We start from the raw sequence: 13,048 nt of genomic DNA, 5'->3' as shown, positions 1-13,048 counted from the left end.
AATATTATATTCTTTGAGAACTGCTATAATTTGGTTGCAAATTACGCAGACAGCCTGATTTACAGAGAGGTGTTTCACAAAATAGCTTAATTTCTAATCGTTATTAAATTCTCTGCCCTCTTTGTCTATCTTCCTTGTACTTGCCATGATTGTGTTTAAATGAATGAACCGATTTATAATCCAACAGTTAGCAGGTCAGTTAGGAAAATTCCCTAAAAACTGGGGATTTTCCCAACATGTGCAGTAATATCAGACAGGAAGAAAAAAGTGATGCAAGGGAAGGGGATTTCCAAGAGTCATAGTGTAGCTGTTAACATGGTCAGAAAGTGTGGTTACAATTGGCCTACATTTCTGCTAAGTTAAAGCCTGAACTTGGGCAGAAAATTCAGTATAAAAATTTTAAATTGGTAGTCTCTGGGGGGCCGCATAAAATCAGGCTGAGGGCCGCATCCGGCCCCAGGGCCGCCTGTTGAGCGCCCCTGGTCTAATTGATACAGTATTTCAACTAACTAATGGTCATCAGCCTAAAATGTCTTGTTTTAAAATGACTTGAAAGTTCTATACTATTAAGGTTATTATAGAGCCAAAGAGAGCCACAGAGAGCCAAAGAGAGAGAGCCAAAGAGAGAGAGCCAAAGAGAAAAAGCCAAAGAAAGAGAGCCAAAGAGAGAGAGCCAAAGAGGGAGAGCCAAAGAGAGAGAGAGCCAAAGAGAGAGAGCCAAAGAGAGAGAGCCAAAGAGAGAGAGCCAAAGAGAGAGAGCCAAAGAGAGAGAGCCAAAGAGAGAGAGCCAAAGAGAGAGAGCCAAAGAGAGAGAGAGCCAAAGAGAGAGAGCCAAAGATAGAGAGAGCCAAAGAGAGAGAGCCAAAGAGAGAGAGAGCCAAAGAGAGAGAGCCAAAGAGAGAGAGCCAAAGAGAGAGAGAGCCAAAGAGAGAGAGAGCCAAAGAGAGAGAGCCAAAGAGAGAGAGCCAAAGAGAGAGAGCCAAAGAGAGAGAGCCAAAGAGAGAGAGAGCCAAAGAGAGAGAGCCAAAGAAAGAGAGCCAAAGAGAGAGAGCCAAAGAGAGAGAGCCAAAGAGAGAGAGCCAAAAAGAGAGAGAGCCAAAGAGAGAGAGCCAAAGAGAGAGAGAGCCAAAGAGAGCGAGCCAAAGAGAGAGAGCCAAAGAGAGAGAGCCAAAGAGAGAGAGCCAAAGAGAGAGAGCCAAAGAGAGAGAGCCAAAGAGAGAGAGCCAAAGAGAGAGAGCCAAAGAGAGAGAGCCAAAGAGAGAGAGCCAAAGAGAGAGAGAGAGCCAAAGAGAGAGAGCCAAAGAGAGAGAGCCAAAGAGAGAGAGCCAAAGAGAGAGAGCCAAAGAGAGAGAGGGAGAGAGAGGGAGAGAGAGGGAGAGAGAGGGAGAGAGAGGGAGAGAGAGGGAGAGAGAGGGAGAGAGAGGGAGAGAGAGAGGGAGAGAGAGGGAGAGAGAGGGAGAGAGAAGGAGAGAGAGGGAGAGAGAGGGAGAGAGAGGGAGAGAGAGGGAGAGAGAGGGAGAGAGAGGGAGAGAGAGGGAGAGAGAGGGAGAGAGAGGGAGAGAGAGGGAGAGAGAGGGAGAGAGGGAGCCAAAGAGAGAGAGAGGGAGAGAGAGGGAGAGAGAGGGAGAGAGAGAGAGAGGGAGAGAGAGGGAGAGAGAGGGAGAGAGAGGGAGAGTGAGGGAGAGAGGGAGAGAGGGAGAGAGGGAGAGAGAGAGAGATGAAGAGAGACAGACGGAGAGAGAGAGAGATGAAGAGAGACAGACGGAGAGAGAGAGAGATGAAGAGAGACAGACGGAGAGAGGGAGAGAGAGAGAGATGAAGATAGACAGACGGAGAGAGAGAGAGAGGTGAAGAGAGACAGATGGAGAGAGAGAGAGAGATGAAGAGAGACAGACGGAGAGAGAGAGAGAGATGAAGAGAGACAGACGAAGAGAGAGAAAGATGAAGAGAGACAGACGGAGAGAGACCAAGAGAGACATAGAGACGCTTTTACACTGACTGCTGACCCTGAGGCTCAGCTATATTACCACCATTATTATGTTGTGTTGGTAGAACGTTGGTTGATGACACAGATGGAGCAATAGCAGTACCAGCTTTTTATATCTCCTGATCATTACTATGTACTCTTAATTTGGACTTGTTAAAAAGTGAAAGAGAACTTTAAAGGAGAAGCTGTTTTGTGTAACTGTTTATAGCTTCTGTGCATATACTACTACACCTTGAAACTTCAAAGAACTTGTCAATAAGCCATAATAAAACAGGGTGCACCTTGAAATAAACGATTTGTCAATAGAAACCATGAAACAAAAATCTAAAGTATTAGAATGGTCATTCTACTATTTTTTGTATTTATTTTATTATTTTGTTACTGGTGTTTTATTATTTTCGCACTGTCTCACAGTTTATGATGAAAACTGTTTTCATCATCAAAATATTTTTCTGAAGGCATGTGATGAGATAGTGCAGAGGCGTGTATTATATAGTTGGATTACAAACTTTAAGAGCAATTGGCAATATTGAGCTGGTGGTAGACTGTATAAAAAAATTGATTCAGAGAACAAAAAACACAAACCAGTGTCATGAGAACACAGGTTTTCAATGTCATGAAACGTGAAATGTCATAAAATAAGAACTAGAAATATTATTTTTTTAATTCAATTAACACGAGATAAACTATAAACATAAAGTTTATTAGGCACATGTTCTAAATTAACTCTTCTCATAAGAATCTCAAAAATCAAATAACAGTCTTTTTACATCTTTATTAATAATATGTTGTAGATGTTCTGTCATTAACATTAGAAGGTTTGATAGGCTTGCTGCCTGTTTCTCTCTGTCATTTTAGGAAACTTGAGAGGTTTGAATCATGTAACATAATCCTTATCAATTCCAAAAACACAAGGCTTCTACAGTAATAAAATTTAGGAAAGAAAAGTGCTGATTTTAGTATGGATCAGATAGTATATGATTTTAAAGTGATAATCATCTTTTTCAAAGTATAATTAATTTAGCTTTTAACGGCCTTTTTTGACTTGGGCAAAGTTATAGTTATTGACAGAAGTTTGCAACCATTAATAAAACAAATACTGATAATAATTAAAGATTTTTTGTGCTTAAAAGTAGCAATAGAATAGATAGTTTGTGTGTTTCATTCAAAGCTAGAGAACTTCTAACCTGTACAGGTATGTATAAGAGCAGTTGATATATCTACATGTATAATATGTCTATAATGTCTTACAAATTTTTCTGTTTTCTTGAGGCAGCAGGAGAGGTTAAGAAGTTAAAGCTGTATTTGACTATGCAAATATTTGTCGTTTGGGTAGGGCTGAACTGTGTGAATGGCTGGATCGCTTCGAGATGTCACAAAGTTTTGATGACCTGGAGTTTTCTCCCTTTCATCATTCCAGTGACTATCTTTAATGTAGCTGGTGCTTTCATCATGGTTCATTTCACTGTCTGTTCTTTCTCTTTCTGGTGTTTGCATGTTTACTTTTAAACTTAAGTCCTTGTTTTTATATAACGTAATCTGTAATTTTCAACTTTTTAAAATGGACCTGGAAATAAAGTAAATAGTTAACCATGCCGTTGAATAGAAGTGAGTCATGGTGAGAGTTATCTGCACCTACCATTGTCTCCAGTGAAGCATATTCAATATTCTGACTTTAACCTGCCACTTACTATTACTATTTCTAGGTCATGAATGTTTAAATGCATAATTGTAGAGTTATTTTATCCTACTTTTTATGACTGAAATGAATCAAAAGGTATCCTTGTTTACAATAAAAAGACATGCTGTTAACAACACATTTAATCATGTAAAACTGAACCTTTCAAACAGATTTTTTAAAAGGGTGCACTACAATCACTACAAGCTAAATGTACAAAATTGCCAAACTAACATTTTGGCAAGTTCCTGCTTTGACATTTACAGACCAGAAAAAACTATGTTTCCATGTAGTTTTTACTGAGAATAATACCAGATAAACAATGATTTGTAATGATTAGTTTGATGTCTAATCAGTAGTAACGAAATAATAACTAATAACTGGTTGGAAAATACCAAACTCATTCTAACATTAGGATGATTAGCTGATTGGTTTAGCTCACAATAAAGGTTGTAGATGAAAGTTGACTAGGCTCTAGGAACTACTAAAAATAAATAATTCTGTCAAGTTCCAGGATGTAGTTGAATTTGTCTACTTTTACAACTCTTAGTCAAAAGCCAAACTAACCAAACATTATTACCTCATATTAAACTTTTTTTTCATTAATATTATAGTGGATAAGTCAGACAACAGAATATTATTGGAGTTATCTTCTCCTAAAATGCAAATAAGTTTGACAGGATAAACGGAGTTGAGAAAAGTTTCAGATAACCTGGAAAATAATTTCCTCAAATGTAAAATCTACTAAAATGTTTTCTAAAAACTATGGTAACTTCAAGGATTGTATACCTTTATTGTGAGTTTATAAGTTGTGCAAACAGAGAGTTCACTGCTGATAAGGTTGAAGAGCAAACTAATAATTAACGCTGCTACTAATTCAATCATATTCTTGAGTAAATGTAAAATAAATGTAAATATAAACATAGAAGCAGGTTAATAAAATATTATACAGTTTTAATAAGAAGTATAATTTTTCAGTGAATAGTTGAAGACATAAAACAAATAAATGAATAATATTAATAATAATAATAGATACAATAACTTCTGCTCTATGTTTGTTATATTTACAGTTTCTACCATAGATATAAATATTTATATTTAACACACCATGCAGTTACATCTGTCGCAATAAAACTAATAGTTTAAACGCAATAAACAAATAGTGTCTAATAAAACTAACATTGGAACGATGAAAAATTTTTTAAGAACACATGAAATTTAATTTTCTTATGAAAATCTCAAATATCAAATGACATTAACATTTTACAGCTATAAATATCCTGCTGTAGAAGTCTTATTATTAACATTCTAAGGTTTAAAACATTTATTATGTTTATGTCATTATGCTTTGCTGCGTAAAAAACTTTGTCTTTGACGCTGCAAAAAATTAAAATTACAGCAAGCACTCCTACAATGTAAATAATCTGCTCCAAGAACGTTTACGTTGTGGGAAATTTACATTGAAAAACAGTATATTTCACTTGAGTTGCTTAATCCATTCCAAGATCTTTTCAAACTCACTCTTTTGCCGAAGCAAAAAAACTTGATTGACTCGTTTAATTTGTGGGTTGTACCATAACTGCAGTATTATTGGTTTGCATCCACAACTTTTCTTCTTTTTATGATCAAACTCACTGGTTTTATAGCCCACGATTGCGGTAATGTTACAAGTTCATGGGAACTGCATATTTCCTACCTTCATTTACAATAATTCGCTGTTTTTTAAACAGCTAAATCTATTCTGTATCTATTATGTATATGTTTATATATATATATGTAAACATATATATATATATATATATATATATATATATATATATATATATATAAGAGGACAGATAGCTCAGTTGGTAAGGTATTGGGACCGTGATCATTAGGTCCTCGGTTCAAACCCCAACAACTGCACTTTTCTGGTGGTCCTTGGACAAGACCCTTGCTTGTATAACGTCTACAACCTTTATGATGAGTGCAATAATCAAAGCCATGCCGGCTCGGACGTCGCCCGGTCAAACAAGGTCCGCGCTGCCTGTAGCTGAACCAGGACAAGGCAGTAAAAATTGGGCTACTGGTTCAAAACGGATGAAATGGACTCGGACTGATAACACGGACCTCATGCAGTGCTACTTTATGAGTGAACCTCAAAAGTGGGGCTATAAGGGAAGGATGCGGCAACTGTGGATAAACATGCGCCCTGAATTGCCACTAACCGCTAAACAACTTGTAGCTCAGAGGAGTAACATAATCAAGCGGCACCTCATATCGGAACTTGAGGTAGATGAAATTAGGGAACAGTTCACCCAAGTAACCTCAACCAAGGAGGAGTGCATATCAACACACACTGTCACCCAATCACCACACGATCATGTGTTGACTCACGGGTTGAAGAAGACATGCACTTGGACCTTGTCCCAAGTGGGGCTCATAACAACACTGCAAATTGGCTGAAGAGGCTTAAAGAGAACCATCAACACACTGTGGTTCAGCAAGGACTCACCAAGGGTGAGAGAGCTTGCGGAAAATATCATCAACAAGATGTCAGCTGCTAATGATTATGGAATCAGGGTACCACTACGAAGAGTTAGCAAGGCCATACCTAAGAAGCTGTTAGAAGACATTAACATGGCACTGGAGTCGATCTCAACTGGATCAATCAGTGAGACTAATGCCTTAATCTACAGTACAGCAACCGTCATCTTGGATGAGATGGATATTAAGCCAATGCCAACAAGGCTTCAAGCTATTCCATCCTGGCAGCTGAGGCTACAAAATAAGATCAAGGACTTGCGCAAGAAAGTTAGTAGGCTCAGTGAGAGATCTAACCACAGTTTGGAGCGTCCAAAAAGGGAAGCCACAATAGCAGCTTAAGAATCTGCTAAACAGCAGCTAGTAGCACTCACGGCACGACTGAAGCGGTACACCAAAGAGCGGGATAACAAGAGAATGAACAAACTGTTTATCAATAATCCATCTAGAGTGTATTCCCAGTTCAAAGGTGAACTGCAGAGGCCAATGTTTGAGCCTCCCCGATCTAGCACTTTAAAGTTCTGGAAGGACATCTGGGAGAAAGAGACTACTCATAACAACACTGCAAATTGGCTGAAGAGGCTTAAAGAGAACTATCAACACACTGTGGTTCAGCAAGGACTCACCATCAGCAAAGAGGACATCAAGTGCAGAGTGCAGCTTATGAAGAACTGGGCAGCACCTGGCCATGACATGATTCAAGCCTTCTGGTTAAAGAAATTTACATCACTTCACACTAGAATGGCTAAGCAGATGGAATGCCTAATAGAACAAGGTGACCATCCAGAATGGCTGACCAAAGGATGAACTGTACTTCTAATAAAAGATCCAAAGCAGGGGCCGATTCCCAAAAACTATCGACCAATAACGTGCTTGCTCACCACTTGGAAACTGCTCTCAGGAATAGTTGCAGAGAAACTGGAAGAGCACATGAGTCACTATATGACCAGTGCTCAGAAAGGAATTGGGCGCAACACTTGAGGAGCTAAACATCAGTTACTGGTGGATCGGACGGTCTGTCAAGACAGCAGGAGAAGGCAAACCAATCTTGCTATGGCTTGGATTGACTACAAAAAGGCCTATGACTCAATTCCCCATAGTTGGATACTTGAGTGCCTCAGTATGTACAATGTTCACCCTGCTCTTGTGGCATTCATCAAGATGTCAATGACCAAATGGAAGACGGAACTGGAGGCTAATGGCAAAAGGCTGGCGAGTGTACAAATTAAGCGAGGCATCTATCAAGGTGACTCCTTATCACCGCTGCTCTTCTGCATATGCCTAAACCCTCTAAGCAATATGCTGGAGGAGACTCAATATGGGTACCAGTTCAAGAGTGGCACCAAGATAAACCACCTCTTCTACATGGATGACATCAAGCTGTACGCTAACAAAGAAAGAGACATTGATTCGCTAATACACCTCACTCAGGTATACAGCAAGGACATCGGAATGACCTTCGGTATTGAGAAATGTGGAAGGCTAATTCTTAAGAAAGGCCATTCTATGCTCACAGATGGCCTAAGAATGCCAAATGGTACCATCAAAGATATAAAAGAAGGGTACAAGTACTTGGGGATTATGCAAAGCAACATTAACCACGAAGCCGAGGTACGTCACAAAGCCATTACCGAATACAAGAAACGCCTTCGGTAGGTCTTACGGAGCCAGCTCAATGCCAAGAACCAAATCATGGCAATAAATACCTACGCACTGCCAGTAATAAGATATCCAGCAGGCATAATAAAGTGGACTGAAGAAGCCATCAAAGAAACAGATATAGCAACTCGTAAACTGCTGACCATGCAAGGAGCACCCCACCCAAAATCTGATACTACTAGATTGTATCTTGATAGGAAAGATGGTGGTAGGGGACTCAAAAGTGTACAGCAGACAATGAAAGAGGAGGAGCAAAGCATCAAAGCATATGCAGCCTCCATGGCCATCTCAGATAAGTTGCTAGCTGAATTTCAATCGGCTGCTCTTACAACGGACCTACGCCCTGATGATGAGGAAATTGACTCGCACACGAAACCTCTTCATGGTGCTTACCACCAACAAATATCTAAGGTTGGCGATCTTCACCAGACATATATGTGGCTGAACAAAGGAAACCTAACGGCCAATACAGAGTCGCTAATCATGGCAGCCCAGGAGCAAGTGCTCCCAACAAGGCAACTCCAAACGAAAATCTATTACACTAGAGACGACCCTAGATGCAGACTGTGCAAAGATGCACCTGAGACTATCTAACACATCATCAGTGGATGCAAGCAGCTAGTAGGGAACGCATACACTAAGCGGCATAATCATGTCACAGGTATTGTGTATAGAAGTCTATGTGATGAGTATGGCCTTAATAAACCACAACACTAGTGGGAAGCTCCTGGTAAGGTGAATGAAAATGACCGCGCTAAGATCCTCTGGGACTTCTACATCCAAACTGACAAGCATGTCCAAGCAAACCAACCAGATATAGTGGTGGTAGACAAGGAGAACAAGAGGGCTACTATAATACATGTAGATATAGCAGTACCCAATGACTACAATATAGCCAGCAAAGAAAAAGAAAAGGTAGAGAAATATCTCAATCTTGGAAAAGAAATTGAAAAATGCTGGAATGTAAGAACAACTGTAATCCCAGTAGTCAATGGGGCACTGGGCGCAATAACACCGGCGCATAAAATGTGGCTTGCCCAAATACCAACAACAATCAACTCAGGTGAGTTGCAGAGAAGTGCGCTATTGGGAACAGCTAAGATCTTGAGGCGAGTGCTCAAACTCCCAGGTCTCTGGTAGGAGACCCGAGTTAGAGCAGAATTTACCACCCATACGGGGTATCCGGGGAGAGGAAACAATTTTATATATATATATGTATATATATATATATATATATATATATATATATATAAACATATGTATATATATGTATATATACACTTATATATACACGTATAGGTACATATATATGTATATATACATGTAGCTATATATATACATATAAGTTTATAAATACATATATACATATATTTGTATATATTCATGTATGTATATATTTATATATACATATATGTATACAAATATGTATATATAAAAATATATGTACATATACATATATGTGTATATAAGTATGTAAGTACATATATATATATATATATATATGTATATATATACAAATATATATGTATATATAAGTTGTTTCCTCACCCCGGTTAACCCATATGGGTGGTAATTTCTGCTCTAACGCGGGTCTCCTTCCAGAGACCTGGGAGTTTGAGCACTTGCCTCAAGATTTTAGCTTGAGAGATACATGTATATACCCATATATATAAATATTTACCTATATATATTTACACATATATACATATATATATTTACATATACATGTATATATATATTTATATATATACATATAAATGTAGATGCATATTATGAAATTGATCAAAATTCTAGGGTGGTCTGTTTATTTCTTTACACCACTGTATATACAGGCTGGTATAAAAGTAGCTGGGACACGTAAAATACAATATTTGAGCTTGAACCCCATGAAGAAGGTGAAAAAAGTGGAAGGCTAAACACAGAAGAGCCTGGAAGCTTTGAAATGCTCTCCCCACAATCATCCTGCTCATTAACTTTATGGCAGCTGGTGCTTCCATCCTGGTTCATTTTGCGATCCGTGCCTTCTCTTTCTACCGTTTGCACTTTTGCTTATAAATCAAAACCTTTGTATTTAACTAAATAGTATACACTTTGTATATGCAGCCATCTAACTTAAATATGGTTTATAAACAAAGAAACGTGAGCATGGATAACTTGAAATCTCTAAACACATGCATTGCGCTCTATAAACTTGCATACTGTTATAGGCTTGGCAAAACACTCTATACAGATACCAGTATGGCTTAGAGCACTGCGTGTATACATAAGAACATTCCCATCTTGTCATGTTCAGTATTCAGTTCTTCATTTGATTGTCACAATGGAGTATTATTTGTTCTATGATAACTAGTTGAAAGTATTAAAAAATAAGCAGTTAGTAATGTCCTATAATAGTTAATTAAGCTTTATTCAAAGAAACAATAGAAAAAGCTGTAAAGTTCACATCAACAGAAAATATTGTTTCAAAATAAATGCAAAACAAAAGTTTTTTTAAGAATATTTTATATGACCATGGGTGTAATCTTTCTCAAAATTGTTTTACCAAGGCAGATCGTTTGTCAAATGTAAAGGAATTTGCCGGCCATTACTTTGGCACGGTGAAGACTATTACATACAGAAAAGAAAGAATGGGTATGGTTATTCCGTTAGCTTTATTTGTGAAGAGAAACCCATTAGTCAAGGAGCTTACGACTATTGCTCTGCTCCACTGAGTGGGCGTGCTCCTTTATATACAATAAATTACCCATTCCGGATAATAGATCCGAGTAAAGAAAAACCGAGTAACAATTGGAACAAGTAGAATCGCTAATGCGTTGGCATAGTTCGGATACTAGTTCTGATACTGCAAGTCGCCTCTTTGCACTGCTGCCCTTTTTTCTAAAGTTGTTGCTGCATGGCCTGGATACGAATGACCAACTGGAGGCTGTCTTGTCAGAGTGGTCAGATGGTCTGGACTGGGCTCCTGTGTTGTCTGGTCTGTGGCTCGGTCTTTGTATTCTCTCGTTGTCTGATAGACCCAATCTCCGTACCATTCCAGCTCTTTTCTAGTACGGGATGGGCGATGATTTGGCTCTTCTGTAATGATGATGAAATTTACCACGGCCTGGGGAAACATTGCTAGCTGTCCAAAGTCCAGGTCCGCATCTACCTCCCAGGGGTTTGCTAGAAGGAAGGGTTTTATTTCCTCCATGTCTTCGCTGTTGGGATCTGCTGCAGGCGGCTCGGAGTTCGAAACCTAGTGCAAGGTTTTGTGCGAGTTTTCGTTTTTGCCATTAGCCCGTGGAGTTGCTTTTTTCATTTCATTGAGCTTATCAGCTAGACTCATTCGGAAAAAGGAACTCCATTAATTCTTCATCAGTTTGTGGGCAGTTTCTTCATGAGGGCCGAGACCTCCTGGCCCCTTTCATATTTGGCCCTCTTCGAGGCTAAAGCGTTCTAAAGGATAAAAGCCAGGGCTTCTTGGACATGCATGATAGGGTTTCAACCTGAACTCGTGTTGAGTCTAGGTTTGAACCTGTTATTCTACCACATAGGTGTGGTTGGGCCAGGCGGTTATGACTTGGTAGGGGCCAACAAACTTGGTTTGTAGCATAGCGTTTGTTCCCTTTGCTACTGCCTGCTTACCAACCATACCCAATCACCGAGTGCGAACAGCAGTGGCTTTTTTTAAGCTGCCTGCCTATCTCTGTCTACACCTCCCTAAGGACCTCATGCACTTCTTCCAGTCTCTGCTGCCTCTGCAGCATGTACATGTAGTTGCTTGTGAAATCCATATCCCTAGAACAAGAGTGACAAACATCATGAAGTTGGCTGTCTCGCCTGTCAAGGTGTGAGGGATGCCCCGGTACACCATCAGCAAGCAGGCAATGGGTGTCACTCTCCTCCAATTAGTTTTTTATACCCCAGAGAAATCGATTGAACACCTGTTTTCACAGCAGGTGAGTAGTGCATCCAGAATCCAACAGAAAGTGCTTTGCTTGACCTTCGATTTTTTTCGGCAGGAAGTAACTGGTAGAGTGTGGGCGCGCCAGCAGGCATGCTTTGTCAGGTTCCTTGTTATCGAAGGGGGCTGCCTGAGGTCACTCCGTTTGTGCAAGTAGAGAACATGCCTAGGCAAATCTCGTTGGATGGTTGGGAGCTGTCCTCTGCGGGACATGGTGCCAAGGTACTTGAGAGAAAAGCATAGTGCTTACTTTGGAGAGACCCATGCTATACTCTTCTAGGTGTAGTGGTTGGGACGTGTTCTGGATAGCCATGAAAGTTGCTTGAGGTGGAGTTCTTGCTCGGCCTGATTTTCTCGGATAGGTCCATCCGGGTGAGGCCTTCACACAAACGGTATTTCGTTTTTTTCTGTTTTCTGTTGGGCCTTATTGCAGCTAGTAGTGGGTGCTACTGATGCAGCCTTCTTCTGTTTCTCAACTTCTTTTCTTTTGATTAGGGCAATCCTTTCGGATATGTCTCGTGCCTCCACATCCCCAACAAATGGCAGGCTTACTTTCTGGAGCTTCCGTTGGCTTGTTTCGCAGCTGCTAGGCCTGTTCCGCTAGCTGCTTTACTGTAGATAGCAGTATGTTCAGAGTGTCCTGTTTGACACTGCGTAATGCACCATGTCTCGTATTGGACTCTGAGATTTCTATTTTTTCTACCACAGTTTGAACGGCTCTACCCAGGGTCAGTTTTTTTTCCAGATTTGATCTGAAGAAATTTTCCTCCAGCCCGTACTACATCCGTGAGAGTTTTTGTGGGTACCACTAAGAGATGCCGCTGTAGGGCGGGGTGGTTTAGGGAATTTGAGAAGTACTCTTTGGCCATGCTGCTTCTAAATGGTTCATGCAACTCAGCATAAGCAATTTAGACTAGCCGTTCAATTTTCGCCGCGCGTTTCTGCAGAAAGGTTTGGGTTTCTTTTTCAAACTGCTCAACTCTGCTCGGGCTTGTTGGAGAGATAGTCATAATCAGGCTTGGATTGCTTCAAAGATGGCAGCCCCCCAACTGCCCTTTCGCAGGACTCATCCTTTCCTTTTAATGCCTTTCTGAGATCCAGTGTACTGGCCACATCGGCCCACCTATTTGCAGCTGCAATTTGTCTAAATTTGGTAATGAAGTAATTTGGATCTCCGACACTATTATACTTGGGCGTTTTGAACTGGGAGGCCAGTTCCGGATTCTGACTTAATCTGACAAGTTTCCCAATTGCGCCA

General features: G+C 40.0%; 1 protein-coding gene across 1 annotated transcript; it reads left to right on the top strand.

The window, feature by feature from the left end:
• Positions 1-159: 159 nt before the first annotated feature.
• On the top strand, positions 160-10,558 carry LOC137394406 (octapeptide-repeat protein T2-like). The gene is made up of 3 exons (XM_068081123.1): positions 160-194; positions 582-1,338; positions 10,394-10,558. The coding sequence occupies exons 1-3, from the start codon at positions 160-162 to the stop codon at positions 10,556-10,558; spliced, it is 957 nt and encodes a 318-aa protein (XP_067937224.1).
• Positions 10,559-13,048: the final 2,490 nt, after the last annotated feature.

The sequence above is a fragment of the Watersipora subatra genome, chromosome 4 (genome assembly GCF_963576615.1).
Source record: "Watersipora subatra chromosome 4, tzWatSuba1.1, whole genome shotgun sequence".
Lineage (NCBI taxonomy): Eukaryota > Metazoa > Bryozoa > Gymnolaemata > Cheilostomatida > Watersiporidae > Watersipora > Watersipora subatra.
The sequence above is the reverse complement of the archived record's forward strand: the minus strand, read 5'-3'. Positions and strand labels throughout refer to the sequence as shown.